Source organism: Coturnix japonica, chromosome 11 (assembly GCF_054131305.1).
Source record: "Coturnix japonica strain WE chromosome 11, WE-NBRP24, whole genome shotgun sequence".
NCBI classification, from domain to species: Eukaryota; Metazoa; Chordata; class Aves; order Galliformes; family Phasianidae; genus Coturnix; species Coturnix japonica.
Window position 1 is genome coordinate 6660803 of NC_140673.1, and position 19093 is coordinate 6679895.

Genomic DNA, 19093 nt, shown 5'->3' on the forward strand with positions numbered 1-19093 from the left:
TTAACCTTCCCTTCCTCAATGAATGTGCCCTTTCCCATGCTCCTCAGTCGCAGCAGCAGCAGCAGCCAAGCAATCAGTGCTGGGCCCCAGGGCCATCTTCTGCAGCAAATAGCTGGTGGGTGGAGGAGCTGCCAAGCTCTGGAGCTCTACTTCCAGCAGCCCTGGTGTGCCCGCTGCGCCCAAGAGCTGAACTAGTGAGAGCCTCGCCATGCAGCCAAGGCTGTTCAGGCTGTTTGACTGTGTAGTGAGCTTTACACCAGCTTTCTCTGAGAAACCTGCCTTTATGGCTGGGAGGAAATGCCGCTATCCAAGAACAGTCAGCTACAAGAAACAGGCACAGAGCTGAGTATTAAACCATTTAATTCTCAAACCACTCACATGCATAATGTTCTTTTACACCGTGTTAAAAGAAAGAAGAATGCGATTTGTTTTTTGATACAAACAGAAGTTCAAGTATACACTGCTAGAATTTTCCAAGATTCCTACCCAAGTTGCTAGATTTCTTTTTTCATTCACATTGTTCTTAAAGCTGTCCGACGAGAGCGCTTTATGCTGAACTGCTGAAATGCAACTGTACGACTGTACAACCCACAACGCCTCGGTCCTGTGCCCTGCCACAGCTCTGCTGTTCACACTGCAGCCACCATCCAACCCACGGGGACGGCCGGTGGGATTGCTGAGAACAGCAGGACCACGCTGCAACCTGCTGCAACCTGCTGCAACCTGCTGCCGACTGAGCGTGAGTACAGACTTGTTTGTTTTTTCATTGCAACCAAGAGTAAAATTACAAATAAACAACAATTAGTACAGCAGGAAACTTTCTGAACTGTGAGAATAAGCCTTGAGGGTGAGGACACGTGTATGGGGAAACTTGATCACAGCCTGAACCTCTGATTGACCATGTGAGGCAAGCAATGAGTCAGCTATGGGAGCACAGGTGAAGGTAATTCAGCTGTGCTACTGGAAGGGGTGGAGCTTGACTCCACCTCTCCTAGATCCCATTTAAGGGCTGACCACCACTAAGGCAGCATCTCTCTCTGGAGATCACTCCTCTGTGGGTTTACTACAAGCCTTCAACACTGGTGAGCATTTTCATTTATTATAGATCATATTTCCATCACGATAACCTTTCTTAACGAAACATCTGTTTAAACCTCTGTTTACCTATTGGTTGTACAATTGTACAATGCGTGTCCTGCACATTTGAGTTATAGGCCAAGAGTTGATGATGACAGCACAGTTCTCTTACAAATGCTTACTCTACAAACCAGCTCTGAGCGGAATCAACAGGGGACACATGAACATGGACTATTATCATTTGTAAATACTCAACTGCTGAGGGCTCCATATCCATCATATAAGAAACCTCACACCCCCAGGTACAACCTCACCTTAGCACAGCCCTCTGCTGCGCCGGAGCCGGGGGTACGGTCTGGAAATGGGTTAAATTCTCCCTACAGGCAAAGGTGGCGGCGGGTTTTGTTTTTCTGACCGATTTACAACAGGATTGCAACAAGGCCCCCATCCTGCTGCTGCCTTTGGGTGGGACTCCTGCAGCAGCACGGGCCCAGGGGCAGTGGGAGGTAGAGCTGCAGTAGTGCGTGGGCACCGCGCGTTGGGCACCGCCGCTCCCTGGGCTCTGGCTGACAGCGAGCCTCAACAGCAGCCGTGCTCACCTACCAGTTAAAGTGCATTTCTTCAGTAAAGGGTTTTTCTTTTTATTTTTTGTTTTTCCTTTTTTTCTTTTTTTTTTTTTTTCTTTTTTTCTTTTTTTTCTTGAAGAGGAACCTATTTTAAAGTGCTGTTCTCGTTTGGAAAGGGAATCTGTTTAATTATAAAGAAAAAAAAATGGCACCTTTTCTTTTTTCTTTTTTTTGCATGCCAGATCTGCTCCCTGTACGTTTGTACAAGACATAAAACCAGGGAGTCACATCTGCTGAGTAACGACCAACACATAAAAGTGTTATTGTTATTGAAGTTTATTGCTTTTTGCTGCTGCCTGCTCCCTTAGGGGGTGGGAGAGAGGTGGGTCCTCCCTCCCCCTTACGCCCTCACTCCCTCGCAGTGCAGGGCGCGTAGCCCTGGGAGCCTCACTGTGACACTGAGCGTGAGGCACAGACCCCCAGGGCTCATAGAGAGCTGCTGGCACTGCAGGGTGCTCCCCAGTGCCATTTCCCTACAGCTCCCAGAGCCGCCCGGTGCTGCTGCCACATGGAGGTAAGGAAAACAAATCTGAAGTGAACGCTTTGCTGACAGCGTGGCAACCTCAGCACTCCGAGAGAGAGAGGTAGTTACTGTCCTGGGACTCTGCTGCTTAACACAACGCACTTTCTGGAGTGATTGCTCAGAAACAGAACAGAAAAGCTCCTGTGCTCTTTACTAAAGTTATCCCGGTTAAATCTTCCATCCTCAATTATTCCCTCTAAAAAGCTCTTATATTTTAGAAATTGATTGTCAGTTTAGTTCATTAGGAAACCAAGCGTGATTAGCAAATTGTTACACAAAGCTGCTTAAATATGGCCTCTGTGCAGAACACTGGGCCACAGCTGTCCCTGTGTGCAGCCTTCGGTGCCATCTCCCCCGGCGTCACCATGTAGGGCAGCACTTTGTGCTCTCAGCAAGCTGAATGGGAGCCTTCAAAGAGTGATTGGTGTCATTCACAGTGTTGTACAGGAAAGAGGGGGGTGACGCTGGGGAAGGTGGGGGCAGAGAGCACCTTGGGCAACAACAGGGCTTCACCTCATGTTATGGGTGGCGGAGAAGTGACCTCAGGAGCACAGAGCTGTGTGTGATTCTCATCCTCAGCTTCCACCACCGAGGGTCCCTCTTGCTCCTCAGCCCATCCTAACCATCAGCAGTTCTACATACACAAGAAGCGTGTGTTATATAATGACAGCGTTCCCTTGTACTTTCAAATATCTCTCTGGCACTTGCCCTGTGCCAACACAGCTTTTTCTCCAGACATGAAATTCAGGGAGCCAAGAAGCGTTTACCTTACTCAGGGGCTGAACCAACAGCAGCTCCAGTGCTCCCTGAGCAAGGCAAAGCCAGAGCTGTCCTTCAGAGAATTGCACCGTCCCATTTTGTTAGTGTCACACCAGCTCCTGCCTCAGCCCTCACCTCTGTCAAGCCAATGGTTGTTCAGATACCAATTCCCATGCAATGGAGCATTAACTAAAAGCTTCACAGTAATCCAGAGTTTCCTCAGACATGTAAGCGCTAAGGAAATGGCATCACAGAACACCCATACCAAACCAATGCCTGCAATACACCGACCCCAGACAAAACTCTCTGTATCAGGACAACTCCTGAACTCGGCCACCTGGGGAACTGGTGCAGGAACATCTCCAGGTGATGTTCCCACAGGGGTTTCCCAGCTGTGATTTCATGATTCCAGCCCCAGCACTTTCAATCCTATTTTGAAGCTGCTACTCACTGTATTTTATAACCATGAGTAACTCACCAATCTAGCTTCATTCTTACTTTATAATGAGTTTCACAGTTTCATGGGCCGCGGCCAATGGTACTGGGTCTGAATGCAAATGTAACAGGAAGGTTTAAATAAATAAGCTTCACTCAATTAATAATAAAAATAATGAAAACATTTAACTGTAAAACTGAGGGGGGTTAAGTACAAAACCCACATAAAGTTGGAAGCTTAACATAACTGATAGTCTGCAAACAAAAAATACACTGATTTGTTTTAAAGTACTGATGTAGACACCTGCAGAGACACGATTAACTCAGAGTATGTCAGGTTAAACGAGGAGTTACACAGCAGTATTTAAATGATACCTGAATACGTTTCAAAAGCTTAATGATATGAACTAGGCAGCCTGTTAACAGCTGCCCATTGTTACATGATAATTCTTCAAAATAAAATACAAGTCTAACAGAAATATAGCTTGGCTTAGTCCAAGGAACACAGGCTGCTGCACTCAGGCATGGTGAGCAGCCAGCCTCTCCACAGACCACTGCAGACAAGATGCTATGTCACAGGTCTATCATTGGCAAATGAAAATACAATGATAATGCACGGGCAGGGTCGGAGCCTCTGCCCCTTGCTTCATATAGCACAGCACAGGGACAGGGATTCCCAGCCTTCCCCTGAAGGCCTTTGACTCCCAGCCCCCACCTTGGGGCAGCTTCAGGCAGCTGGCATGGGGGCTTCAGCATCTCCAAAGAGGGAGATCTCCCAGCCTCTGTGCATAACCTGTTCGGTGTTTGGCTGTGCTCAAGGTGAAGAAGCTTCCCCATTACACCTAACCTGTATGTCCCGCGTATAAACTCCTGCTTGTTGCTGCTCCTTGCACCGTGCGCCTTGAAGTGCCCAGCTCTGTCTTCTCTGCTCCCTGTCCTTCATTGTGGGGTTCACGTAGAATGAACACAGCACATGGCACAGCAGGGCTCCTGCGCTCAGCCCCAGTGCCCAGCGCCTGCAATCAGACATAGATTAGCTTACAAGCTTTTTATATTTGCCAGATCTGAACTCAGGAGCTAAAAATGGGACTGCGTGTACACCCCGAGCTGTGAGCACGCACTAATCCTGCAGGACAGTATGAAGGGAACCTATTCAATCAGCAGCAGCAGGCAGGCGGCTCATCGCTGCTCAGTGCAAGGACGCAGGGCAGCCTGCTACAAAAAGAGGCTCTGAGAGGAGGCACAGCCGCTGCCAAGCCTGCAGGAGACTTTGTGGTAGAGCTGGCTGCAGAATTTGTACCTTCCTTGGATAGGCAATTACTCCCCTGTACAAAATGATTAACAAGATCTTATCTCTGACCCTACTTCCTCTTTCCATTGGTGACAGCAGACTGTGCCTCTCCATAGAGGTTACTGAAAAACAAACGTGCTTTTCAGCATCAGTCAGCAGCAAGTGCCTGTCTGCTACTGCACTACATCGGCCACTAAGCCAGCTCTGTGTGGCCATTCTGCAGCCCCTGGTTGTGCCAGACTACATTCTGATTTGCTGCCTTCCCTCTTTTTATTTCTGGGTTTGTTTTCCATGAAACAGCTAAGTGCCATGAAGAACATGGCAAGTTTTAAGCCTCGATTCTGTTTAACAAAACCATTTCTCTGTACCTCAGGGATGTTCAGCGGCCTTCAGAAGGCCCTGAAGACCATCAGGGATGGCTGTAATTGCTGTGACAGCACACATGAACCAGAGCCCTGCAGCACTGTGCCTGGCTGCAGCTCCTCCACCTCAGTGCAAACCTCCCAGCCCTGACCCTTCCATCACAGCCAGGAACAGCAGGCTGGGGGAGATGGAGGCAGAGCCACAGGCAGCACAGAGACAGCCTGTCCTGTCCGAACAAAAACTCCTCCCAATCCTGCAATGACAAGGGAGGGCAGCAAAAACACGCCTCAGTTCCCCTGCAGGGAAGTCCTGCTTCATCCAGCAAAGGTAGCTGAAGTGCCTCCTCTCTGCCAGCTGTTCCTGGAGCAGCTCCTCCAACACCGAGTCAGACTGGGGGAGAAAAAGAACAGCGTTAAAACAGTAACGCGCTGCCTCCCCTCAATCAAACCTTATCCAGCACATCTTAAACCTGGCCCAGGTTCCACATCCCTAAGATTCACCAGAGCAAACTCTTACACCTTACTTGCATCTGTATTTTTGTCAATACAGATCTTTAGGAACTCCCACCTCAAATGGTTCCTCCTGTTTCCAAGACGCATCATTTCATAACCTGTAATACTTTGGTTTACAACTGGATTAAAATATAAATTAAATAAGAATAATGCTAAATGAGCTTATATTGAAACACTTTATATATGTATGCATACATATGTATATACAGTATGTGTGTGTGCATTCCCTAATGACAGCTAGAGGAAGCAAAAGTCACTCTACAAAGGCTTCTACTCTTCCAACTAGCACAGTCAGCTTATCCATTGCAACAATTCCCTGTGCATGAAAACTAATGGAGCACTGGAAGGTGGCACTGGTAAACAGCCAGATCGCACAGACGTCCAGGAACGGAAAGGTAATAAATTATAAGAAGCAGTAGTAACGTGTTCACAGTTGGGATGAGGATAATGTGATATGAAACCTGAATTGTCTACAGTCCCTAGGAATAAAAAAAAACAACTCAACCAGGTCAGTGAAGATTACAGTCGGATACCTTTTAGTTCAACCTAAATAACAGCCAACGTCAGATCTGACACAAAGAAATGGTAGGAACCACGTGGCATTTCCCCAGCAGACTGAGCTCTGGTACCTTCAGATCAGCAGGACGACCTCCAGTTCCTGTGTGGAACCAGCGTGCAGCCCAGCCCTGCTTCCATCACAGCTTCCATCCTCTCAATAGCAACGTTCACAATGTGCACAATGAAGCTGACCCAATCAATCCTACGCTCAGAAATAAGATGCTGCCAGACCTTCCTCTCCAGGCATCTCTCCTCCAACTAGCAGCCCAATCACCGCAGCTCAGCCATTCCTACACCCTCCGATTTTCCCTATATTTCACATCAGAGAGCTTTTCAGCAACAATACCTCTTTGCTTATCCCTCACCAGCTGCTGGTACAAAGCAGTCCCGCTTGCTGTCCCAAGCTCCTGCTGCAGAAGAACAGCAAGACATTCTGCTTGTCTCTTTCCCAGCTGTTCCTCCCCAGAGGAAGGCTCAGCTCTTCCCAAAGCAGCAGCACAATACTAACACAACTTTCACTATTTTCACAGCTATTCACAGGAAAGCTGGCAGCAGAGGGGACCGTCCAAGCGCTTTGCTGTCACTCAGGGCTTTCTGCAGGCTGCTGGAGAGAAGCGTTACAGTTGGCACGAGGCAGGTTTCTTTGCCACAGCAAGGAGCTAAGAAATGTGTTCTCGCTCCAACACAGAAGTCCACAGAAATAGAGGACATCCCCCCTGCTGCCTGAGGCAAGCAAACAAATGGGTTAGCGAGCCCCAACTCTGAAGCTGACAGAAATGTTAAGTCACAGAGGTATTACGACGACACTTTGCTTCACATCCTCCTCGAATCACAGTTGCAATCACAGTTTTGGCAAAGGGGAAAAAGCTGCAGCTAGACGTGGAAACGCAAAGCTGCGCCTCAACCCATCACAGAAGCATTCGTACTTGGAAAGCCGGTGTCTGTTCATCCACAGCTTTGGTGTGACCACACAAAGCTCTGTAGTGGAGATGCATGAAGGACACCATCACCACGCCGAGCAGCTCCACCATGCTGGGAAAGCTCAGCCCTGGTTCTGCCACACTGCACATGACCTCCAACCCCTCATTCTCCAATTACAGCCCTGTCTGCACGGAGGAATCAATCACTGAAAGAGAAGTTAGGCGAACAGTTCCCTCCAAACCGATTCCCTCTCCTGGTGCAGATGGGCCTCAATTGCTTTCAGCACTGCTTGAGAAGACATCAGAGACACCGTGATTTCCACACATACATACATATACACATCCATTAAATGTACAGAAATAATATTAAAATGATTCCCACTACCATACCTTATACTGACTCTAGCTACAAGCTATAAACCTCACCTTGGTGAGGCCTGGGCAAGAATATTGGCTCTTTTGCATGCAATCAGAAATGATACAGTGGCAACCTCTGCACCAAAACAAAACAAAAACAAAAACCCCAACGAAATAAACCAAACCAGAGGAAAAAAATAAAATAAAGACCTTTCACAAGCTTTGTTTTCAGACTAGCCTAGAACAATATGAAGGAACAAGGTCATGATTTTGACCAGGCCAATCGGAAGTAGTGAGTCAGCCCAGCAGGATTCCACCGCGGGCTGTTGGATGCTCCTCTATTCACAGTATCGATACAGTAAAGAAGAAAAACAAAAACCCAAATATCTGCTGGAGAAACTCACAGCTATGCCATACAAGTAAGGCAATCACCATCTCATGTCAGCCCTTCATTGCTACGCGCTGATGGATTGGTTGCCATCTGTTTCAGACCAACGCTGCTTGTATAGCAGTTACTGCACCTTCACCCTTCTCTTCACAGCAAGCTTAGCAGGGAAACTTTCCCACTATATTTATATATAATATATGTATATAAATAATTTTATGTTTGTTTTTTTTTTTATAGTTTGGTAGTATTCTTTTAAAAGTTCTATTTTAAAACACTTAAAAATCTTTTAAGCAACTAAAGTAACTTTTGACGCTCTCTAGTGTGAACAGGATAGCATTCCAAAGTCTTTAACTTTCCTTAATGATTTTTGGTAACTTCAAAAGCTATGACTAAAGCAGCATACTCTGCGTATCTCCGCTGCTCCCACACCTCGACTGCAATGCAACCTGCCTCAGCCACGCTCTGATCTCTCATCTTTTGTCACTGCGACCGCACCGCTTGGCCTTTGATAGGAAACTGAACGGGGTGGCTGCTCAGTCACTCCCCACGTGATGATGCACTTGACAAGAGAGGAAGAAGGAGAGGAAGGAAAATGGAGGCGAGATATCAGTTTTCCTGTCCGAAATGCTCAGTGAACTCGTACTTTGCAGGCTCCCAGCTCAGAACACTGGCTGAGGTTCCTCTGAGGAGCACATCCCCAGTACAGCTGATGAACACCAAGCCCTTCCCTCCCCCGCACACAAAGAAACATTCATTAGAGCCACGTCTGCCTTCTGAGAGACATGGGAGGAACAGTGAGACCCATCACCTGCACAAAGCAGAAGCGAGGTTAAGAGTGCTTCGCTCTTCCCCAAATTCTTGCCTTTAAGGAAATAGGAAAATGATCACAAGTCCCAATCCGGGCTGGGGGTGTTCCCCATGCCCACCATGGTGCAGTCAGACAGCAGGACAAGCTGCAGTTTCACTTGGGAAGCCTGCAGCCTGCCAAGCCCATGCTGTAATCACTTGTCCAGCTTCCTTTGTGAAAGCAGAATGGAATGTTTCTTTTTCAGTGTCTCATTGTTCCTCCCATCACCTTAAGGATCAGAACCTCATCCTTCCTTATTATACACAGTAGACATCCTCCAGAGAATCCCTTCAAACAAACGTCCTCTCCCAAACCCAATCTGCACAACGTGTCACTCATTTCCACCTCCATCACGAACAATTCGGCACCAGAATCAAAGAAAAGTATTGCATATTTTTAAGAAGACTTCTTCAAAAGATGTCGAGATATTTGCACTTCTCTACCTGTCCCATGCTTTTCCATTTATGAAACACGTAAGCACGTGCAAACACCTACAATACACAATGCAGGCATGTCTCTCTGGGCCTGCTAAACTTGCTCTAAACGTCAGAGCTGCTTAGAACTTGAAGTCCATGCAAGGGGACAGAGTTGTGATTGCCCTAGGAACCATGAAGTTTCCCAAACCCTTAGGAGGAAATGAAGTAAGGTTTTCTTTTTGCGTTTCATCAATAAAAAACTTATCAAACTAGTTTGTAGAAACAAGTTTAAAAGCAACCACTCGTGATTGCTTGGCTGGGATTAGAGTATTTCAGTAAACCATATTGCTGTTATAAAATATCAAGTGCGTGTCGAGGGGAGAGCTGGAGCGAAGGACGACTTTGGTAGCCAGTCTCCAACTCCTCAGTTCAGCCAGTCCACAAACCTCATCCTAAAGCTTGGCAACATCCAAAGCACGGCCAGAGCACAGGTCTGAAGTCGCCCTGACCCGTCCTGATCAGCACAAGCAATGGACGCCTCTCTCCAAAAGATCCCTCCAAACCTTCTTCCAACACGTTGAGAGCAACGCAAACCTCACAGCTGCTAAATCTCACTTTCAGTAGCCTAAGTGCTTCCAATTTCGCTGACCTCTACAACGAATACTGCTTTACAGCCATGCCCCTCTCTTAAGAAGGGGCCGGAGGCCACGCACCTGGGACAGGCAAGCCAAAAGCCCTAAAATAATAGTTGGAGTAAAAATGTAAAAAGAGACACACCAAAAATAAGACAGGGATAAATACAGTCAGGCAAGGCAGGTTCCACCAGGACAGTCTGATGTTTGTTAATGTGACAACTACCTGGGAAACGGAGAAAGGCGGCTGCCCCCGGCCCTGCTCTCCCCTCACCGTTGGCTGTGGTGAGGAGCAGCCAAGCTCACCTGTGGGGCCACGATGCTGAGAAATAAAAAGGACTGTTGTCCCGGATCAATATCGAACATTACAAAACGTTAAAATCCTGTCGATCCCTGAATAAGAAGTTGATTGACACAGTTGTCTTGTTTCTCCCCAGGAGGAAAAAAGGGGAAAAACGGTTAACACTCAAAGTGTGTGTGTGTGGGTGTGTGTGGGTGTGTGAGAGAAAAGAGAGATTCTTCTGTTTTGGCAACATCTTGGGAGCTTCTTTCTGTCCGGTGGTGGCATTGCACTAATTACAGTACCAGCCTGCGAGGTCGGTGCTGACTCCAGAGCCCAAGTGGGAAGACGTTTCTTTCTCCCCAGACTCCGCAGCCGCGCTTCAATCCGGCCCAGTAGTGGACACAGATCCCTGTGCCGTCTCCCCCACGGCGACAGCTTCCTCCTGCGGGGGCGACTCTTCCTCCGCCTGCCCCCGGGACGTGACGGTGGTCTCGGGGGAAATGCTGTGAGGCCCCTCCAGAGGCACACAGCCCGGGTGGTTCTTGCGAAAGTGCTGGTTGAGGATGGCCTGGAAAGGGAAGCTCTTGCCACAGACGTGGCAATGGAAGGGCTTGTTGCCCGTGTGCTTGCGGATGTGATACTCCAGCTGATCCTTACGGGTGTATTTCTTCCCACACATCCGGCAGACAAAAGGCGTGATGCCCATGTGCAGACGCATGTGCCGGTCCAGGCTGCCCTTCTGGTTGAAGGATTTGGCACAGTAAATGCAGGTGAGCCGTGGGTTGTAGCGGAACCAGCGCTCCGACACTTCCTGCTCCCGGAGATACTCCACGTAACCGCTCACTCCAATCATGGCTGATTCCTCCCCCTGCCCAGGAAACAACACAGATTTAGATAAACAAGCAGCTTGACAAGAAAGAAGGGAAGAAGATCTGCTGCTTCTTCCTCTAAGCCCCAGTCTAGTCAAGCACTGAAGCATGTGCCAAACCTAGAAATCAACAGCACTAATGTCTTCAACCTCAAGCACACATTTAAGTACTTAACAGGAGCCTTGGGGCTGGAAACAAATGAGCAATCAATTAGAAACCTCTGCTCCACAGCCCCTTCTGCCAAGCCACTCACTAGGTCAGGGGAAGAAAATACTGCCTTTGTCAGAAGGGCACTCAGCCACTGATGGAGCTGTGCATCAAATGGGTCAATACGTGGTACTCTTTTATTATAATTATTATTATTGTTAATTCTCCTTAACTTTGGGTCAGTCTCACTGTGCTCTATTTTACTTATTAAAGGTTAAAAAAAAAAAAAGAGAGAAAAAAAAGCCAGCTGATGAGCTTATAGTAAAACAAAGGTGGAGACTCCACATCTGAAACTCTTCAGGTGTCATTTCACAGGGGTTATTTATTTAGGTGTCATTCAGGTTTCATTTTATCATGAATGATGTTTGTCTAAACACTCATCCAATCCATCTACCCTTGTGTTATGGCAGGGGAAGCCACAGCATACAGAGCTAAGATGCCTGATCCAAGACAGACAGCCAGGGCAGCAGGCTGCCTTCTGAAGCCAGAAAGACAAACAGCCAAGGGCTGCACTGCTCTAGGTCAGCCACGGGCACTGCTTTCTGGAACTTTCCGGAGCTATCACATCCAGATGAATGCAGGCAGATGGCCCCTGAATGCCTCCGTGTTGCAGGATGCAGTGTTTGCATCCCGTGCCTGTGGCATTTCCTGATGATGCCAAACACAGACATCAAGCAACATAAGCACAGGAGAAGCTCCCCGCTGGCAGCCAGGGCTGGGAACATGCAAGCAGCAGTATAACCAAGCCAGGTGCCCCTGAAATAGGCTGCTCAAGCAGTGGCAGGCTGCAGGGAACTGAAGGAGATGCACCACGCTACGGTACTTTGCACTCTGCCACCAGGCAGGGATTAAAGGCAAACTATTTATAACACCAGTACAGGAACACCAGGAGAGTGAAAGGTGATAATACTGCTCCGTATGTGCTGAAGCCTATGGTTCTAAGTTTGAGGCCATCTCACTATGGAGAAATAACAGCAGCTTTTCCATACTTGGAGCTAAAATTGCTTTTTATGTTGCGTTTGCCCTGGGGGGTTAGTTTGACCTGAAATTTTCTAGATGAATTCTGAGGACACAAAACAAACGTTCAGAAAAATAGGAACAAAAAGGTAATATCTGTTTTTTTTGAAGGGTATTAGGAAGTTAGCAGACAGAAATGGTAATTTTTATTCCTCGCTTCACTCAGTCTCACTCAAGGTCAGAGCAGCCCTGCTAACTCCTCACCTGCTTCCAGCAAAGTTATTTGATTACAGACTGACACATTACTCATGTGTCAGGAACATGAGAGCCATACTACACGGTGCTGGGTGATGCACTTGCACTACAGTGTCACTGCAATGCTGACTGTATGCAAGAAAGAAACCAGACAAAGGACAATACAGTACAAACCCACAGGGTAAACCCGCAGCCACCTGACACTCCACCCAAAAGCTTTACTGGTGCAGGACTGGGAGGGCTTTTGGGGATGGTTTTGATACCAGTAGGAAAAAGCACAGACGTTGCCACCCCTTGGCCCTCTTCAGAAGCCAGCAAATACTTCCTCCTTCAGCTCAGGCATTTGTTGTCAGCGCTTTAGCAGATACAGCTCTGCAGGTGAACAGAGTTTCTCCGCAGGAGTTGGTGGCCTGCCCAGAATGAGGGTTGGCATTTATGCCCTCAGATAATAAGAGAAACTCCTCATGTTTTCCAGGTATCTGGATGAAATCCCAACCAACAGACAGAATCGGTTCTAAATCGTATACCAATGGCATGCAATCTGAGTGCACACAACTAAACCTTTTGCAACAGCAAATGGCTCTTGTTTCTCAAGCAGTGTTGCTTGTAAATGCAAAACATTGCATATTACACCACAGTACAGTCCCCTTTACCTTCAACGACAACGTTTACTTGCAAACTTCTAGAACTGCCTACCTGGGAACTGGGCTGCTTGGGCTCATCCATCCGCCCGGGAGATTCACTTTTTGATCTGTACCGCTCAGTCACAGCAACCATGCTGCCAGATGGGCTAAATCTGTGGGGTGGGGGAAGAGCGTAAACGGAGTTTTTAATGGGCATCAGGTCGCTGTGGTGCGTAGAACAACAGGTGAGCAATAGAGGCACCTGTATAACATCTCTTTATCATCCTCACCAGCTAACACATGTGAGGCGGAATGCAGAACAGTGCAAGTATAAAGGAAAAACCAAGTCATTGTGGTCTGTAGTTTCAGTCTTAACATCTGAAAAATAAAACTGAGTCATTTGGCTTCCAGTTCAGTAACAGAGAGCTTTCTGGTCACTACTGCAAGCAAATAACTTGATATGGACCTGGTGAACTCAGGAACTCTACATGAGAAGAAACCATTTCTCCCAGGGCATCCTTCACGTACCACCCTCATCTTCCCTTCTTGAGAGTGACACTGAGACACATCACAGCAGTGATGAGGTGGGTTCCAGGTAGGAAACAGCGGATATGGAATGCAATGCAAAATAGATGCTCAGGGCTAGACCCGTGGAAAAGGGGTAAGAAGGTAGGAAAGGCTTCCTGTCCCACAGGCCAACTCAAGACCATTCCCACAGACTGTTCCATAGTGATGGAACATCCACTGTTTCCATGTAGCTGTTCCCCTGTAGGACCAGAGGGATTGAGATGGAAGAGAACCAGATGTGAAGGGAAATCTCCCACAAATCCATAACCTCACAGATACAAACAATCCACACTTGATCAGCTCCATTGTTTGGTCTGAGCTTAGGGCAAGAAAACAAATGCTGGAGCTCAGGGGAAGCAGATGGACAGAGAAACAAAGCACAGAGTAGTTCACTACATGTTACCAATGAAAGCCTTTTGCTCTTTCATATAATCAGAACAACAGTGGTAGCCAAAGGGCTGCCCACCTTGACAGCTTCAGAAGAGGCAAACCCATTCCTCTTGACCTGCTAAAGCAGGGCACCCACCAATTCGCAGGCTAGAAGGCATTGTTACAGTGGTAACTTGTGTAACATACTGCATACAACCTCATTGATTCCAGTGCTGAGTGCACTGTCTGCTGAGGCTGAACTGCAATGTCACTCTTAGACAAAAATCCCACCACAGTTGGAACACTGAAAAAATAGATTCCAATCTACACATCTCTAAGCACTAAAACTCAAGCTCCCAAGTTGGCCTGCACCTGGAGAACCTGGTCTGATCATGATCCAGCCACAACATTATCATCAAAATCAAAGCTAAACACTCTCTAACGGAGTAGAAAAAATCCTTCAGCACTCATGCTTAAGATGGCCACGTGAAATATTAGGGGAAGGTATCCAAAATGGAACAGTCCAGGCAAGTGAAAATCTTGCTCAACCTCTTAGTACAGCTAAGGTCGGTAAATAAGCTAAAGAAAACTTACCTGTCGATCTCACTGCTGGTCGGCCTGACCACTTTGGCTCCGGAGGACCCTAATGCGTAAGTCTCTTGGCTCATTGATCCGTGGCCCGTGGTGTCAATGACCATAGCAGTGACCTCCTCAGCACTGCTGCCATCTTCTCCTGATGGCTGATTCTCTGTCCCCAGCCACTCCTCCAGGTTCTCCGTTTTAATGCGCACTCCTCCCAGTACCCGGACGTCATCGTCATTCCGTCCCCCGCGGTCTCCCACTCCTGTCTCCACGTACCACTGTCCCGCTCTGTTAATCCGCAGGATGGGTTCTCTGCTTTCCACATCCGAGCTCTGTTCGATTATCTGAGGGCTGGTGGACTCTGCTGGTGGGCTGAGCTCCCGGATGTCCAGCACTGTGCTAACCTGGCCCAGGCGGCTCCCTTTCAGGGTGTTATGACGGGGGCTCAGGGAGCGGTTCAGATTTGGTGTCACCCGGTGAGATTCCGGGGGTCTCTCCTGATGTTTCGTCCTGGTCTGGCTCAGTTCTGCTTCCACCTCTGCCACATTGATTTTGAAATGAATTCCCTCAAGAATCTGCGTGCATTTGTCTATGATGTGCTGCATCTGCAAGAAACTGGCGGCCGTTAGGTAACTTATGATGTCAGCCAGCTGCAGACATATCCGACCAGTGTAGCAAAAGGAAAGGAGCTGCTCAAAAACAGATGGGTTCTTGATGACAGAAATGGAAACCGTGCTCATTTCATTCAAAGACATGTGGTCACGGAAGTAGGGTGAGCTGGCAGCCAGCACCACCTTGTGAGCACGGAAAGCTTGCCCCTGCACGTTGACCACAATGTCACACAGGCGACCCTGCATCCGTAGTTGATTCAGGTGGCTCAGGACAGAGTTACTGAAGTCAGGAATCTCCAGCTGAATGTTCCCACTCTTCTCCATGGCTGTCTCAGTCGCAGGTGTACAGCCCTACTAGCAAAGAAAGAAAAATGCCATCATTAACAGAGCCGGGCTACCATTTGCATTTAGAACATCTTTCATCTCCTTTCATTCAGCTTGAAATACTGCAGGTTTTAGAGAGCTTTTCCAGCATTTAATTTACAAGTGGCTCGCAGCAGTTCTCTGATCTTTATGTTCTGTACAGCACCTTTTACAAACCTTATGTTCAAACAGTCCCTGACAGAGTCCCTGACAGATCCTCATTCCTGTTCCCTGTGGCTTAAGTGCTCTAAACACTTCGTTCTGTGAGCCTCAATAAAAACCCATTTGCATTGTAAAAAGAACATTAAAAAAAAATGGTTTGGGTTCTAAAAATAGGTAATGATTGCATAAGGGATTAAAATACTTAGCACTTCTACCTTCAGAGCACATCGATAGGGGGGAGAAATATTGTTACAATAACTGTCCTTTCCAGGACGGGAATGAGGAAGGAGAGAGAATCTCTCTCCACAGAACCTTTTCAAAAGCTGACCAGCACTGTATTTAAACTGAAGGAATCTTAATCACATCATTAAAACCATAATATTTGTCATCTGTAGCACTTCCAACAGAGGGCAGAAAATACACAACAGGCCAGGGGAGAATAAGAACAGCATCCAACTCCGAACACTGACCGATCACCGAGCACGAATGGCTCTGTGAAAACAAAGCAGCTGACATTTGTGCACTTAGATATTGCACGCAGCAAAATATGACTCCTGAACAATGGGGATTAGCAAAGTAGCTCCCTTAGGTTTTGGGGGGGGTTGGTTGTTGTTGTTGTTGTTGCTTTTTCTTTTACTAAATCATCACATTTCATTTGGGTAAAGTTTGCAAAGGAGCCCTGACCATATATGGTAAAAATTCGGAATGGTCCAAAATTAGATGTAAACTCACACCAAAAAAAACAGAAAGAAAGAGAAAAAGGGGACGAAATATCTTCATTAAAGACCACTGCTGGCACAAGTGGCTTCCAAGCCGGATGGCATCTGCACGTCAATTAGGCAGAGTGCTGCAGATATCAAAACAATGTCAGGCAGTCCAGGAATATCGAGGCTGATAGCGCCTACTCTGAGAAAATCTCCCAATCAAAGGCACTAACACATGCTGAAACTTAAGCATACGTGCCTTTGAAGGACGGGGCTCTACAGCTTCAACGAGGCTTTTTTTTCTTTCCTGCAGGATAGTGCATGTTCATATGCCAAAACAGACTTTGTGCAAACTTGGCAAAATATGTTACTAAACCTGAAGCTGCAGAACAGCCTGTCAATCTCCTGGGGTTGTGCAAAGGGATTGCTACACGGCACGATGGCTGCGGATCTGCAGGGCGGATGAGATCGGGGTTGCAAAAAGCTGCCCAAGGTGCAGCTTAACAATGCCACATCTGAAGGCTTCTTCTCCCCTTCGCTACGTTGGGAGGAGAGCAGCAGAACACACATGAAATGAAGAAGTAACTGTTGCACACAGATCTACCTCAACAGCAGAACTTCAAACACACAATAGCAGGGCAAAGCAGCAGATCCGCTGTCTTACCTGTAACGTTAATGGTAACATGCACCCGGGAGGAAATGGGGCCGGCGTCTTTCTGCTTTCCTTTTCCCTTCTGAGGTTGTAACGTCTGAAATCTTTTTGCCCCCTTTGCCTTTAGAAGGAAAAAGAAGAAAAATAAGTAGCACTGAAGAACAGGGCTGTCCCTAACAGAAGCAAGAACGTCAGGTTTCGTTGTCGTTGTTGTGCTGGAGAATACAGCTGCAGTATTAGCTAATACACGACGTCCCACCCCAAACCGCAGAGCCAAGGAAACACTGAGTCTTATCACACTGATATTTCCCCACCGTCTGCCCCGTGTTTGCATTGCATGGACAGTCATTAAAGTAGGAAAATGGAAGTGCAGATAATCCAAGTCAAGTCATTTCCTCTCGTACGTGGCCGGTATCTCTGGCCCCAACCCTGCAGGCATTTAAATGCGCAGGGCCTTACTCACATCGGAGTTCACTTATACCATTAAAAACACCCAGCTGAAATCACGTCAAGTATGTGCAAATGTTTACAGGACCGGGGCCCTGTAATCGCATAATCTTACCAGCCACTGGTTTCTAAAGCAATGAAATCCAAAGCATTCTCTTAACCAAGGCAAACAGCCTCTCGCAGGAGCATGGCCTGCACACATTACACAGGGAGCACAGGGCTGGGACGCCCGGCCAGGCCTGCAGGGCCGTGGGCCGGCCCAACAACACACAGGAGATCCCAGGAGTTGTCAGGAAATCAGCTTGGAAAGCTCAGAGCAAATAAAAGAAGTCAGATACTGAGTGCTGATGGGGCTGCGTGCAGCCAGGGGCACAAGTCAGCTGCTGCTCCACAGGGAGCCCCAAACTCTGCTTGTGTGCTTGCTCCGACAGCAGGGACGCATCGCTGCCTCTGTACTGAAGGAGCAGCAATTTGTGACACGTTTTGGGGACAGTCTGAATGAGATGCTGGCGAGGCGTAATCTCCCTGCTCAGAACACAGACGCTGACCACGTAGGCAGAGGATAACAAGCTTACATGGCTGGCAGTGCGAGCAGCCTCGGCCTTTGTGTTTCCTGGCACTGCACTGCACGCTCCTCACCTGGAGGATAAGTGGGCTCTCCTGCTGAGCGCTGCTCTTTGCAGAGAGTCGTGCTGAAGACGCTTATCTATTTTTAATACAATTTAAAGCGTCAGCAGCTGCGACTTGGCTTATCTAGAAAACGCCTCTTCCCCCTGGTGAGGTGACAGCCACCATGGAACGCAGCAGGAACCCCCTGCCAGCCCTCCAGGCTCTGGGTGGAGGTCACACTGAGTGTATCTGTGGGTAGAAACAGCCCCGTTTGGGCACTGGGTGTCAGGAAATGGTCAAACATGAGAGACCAGCATCTCCCTTGTCAGGAAATTTGGGTGCTGAGCACAGCGGCAACAGAGTTGATTTGAGGAGAGCTGCACCTCGGGGCTGAGATGTGCTGTCACCAGCCAACCTGATGGCTTTGAATCAAGACAGGACTTCAGTCTTTCAAAACTCACAGTGAACCGTGAGATCCCAGGATCATGAAGGCTGGGAAACACCTCCGAGATGACCGAGTCCAACCGCAGCCCATCCCCACAGCATCCCTCAGTGCCACATCTCTGTGGTCTAACACATCCACGGACGGTGACCCTACAGCCACCCGGGATGCTGCCATCCTCAGCCACGAGCTGCCATGCACCAAGCTTGTTATTTCTCGTCCTGAAATCACTAACGAGTGCTGACTCAAGGCCTTCTCCCCAAGAATGAGGCAATTACGGTTAATTTTTAGCCCTCACAGCTACAGCGAGCAGGATCTCGGCGACACCAACCCGGAGGCACAGCGGGATCACATCACTCATCACGCCGAGCTCCCCGCACTGATCCCGGTCCCACACCCCATCCTTATGTTGTGGCACCTCCATGCCCCACAGCTCAGCCCCCTCCCAACACAACTCCGTGTCCCCATAGAGCAGCGCTCAGCTCTGTCCCCCCCGATTCACACCCGCTGCCATCACCCCACGACACCCCCCACCCTTCACCTCCCCCGTCCCGCCGTGCTCCCCGGCTCCTTACCGGCACAGCGGAGGCCCCGCCGTGGGCACGGCCCGGCCGCGCTGTCACGGGCGGCCCCGCTCCCCCCCCGGCCCCGCCCCGCCCGCACCGACCTGCAGGGGGTGGGCACGGC

At 48.4% G+C, this 19093-nt stretch overlaps 1 protein-coding gene across 2 annotated transcripts; it reads right to left on the minus strand.

Annotated features, from left to right (window-relative positions):
• Positions 1-8014: 8014 nt before the first annotated feature.
• On the minus strand, positions 8015-19093 carry ZBTB37 (zinc finger and BTB domain containing 37). Of its 2 annotated transcripts, none has more exons than XM_015869697.3 (5): positions 18982-19093; positions 16921-17029; positions 14429-15378; positions 12972-13071; positions 8015-10855 (listed from the first exon to the last, which is right to left on the minus strand). In XM_015869697.3, exons 2-5 carry the CDS (start codon positions 16939-16941, stop codon positions 10367-10369), a joined length of 1560 nt encoding a protein of 519 aa, XP_015725183.1. In that variant the 5' UTR covers positions 16942-17029; positions 18982-19093; the 3' UTR covers positions 8015-10366. The 2 variants fall into 2 exon arrangements, with proteins under 2 accessions (XP_015725183.1, XP_015725184.1); XM_015869698.3 differs by having other exon boundaries at positions 14429-15381; positions 18982-19075.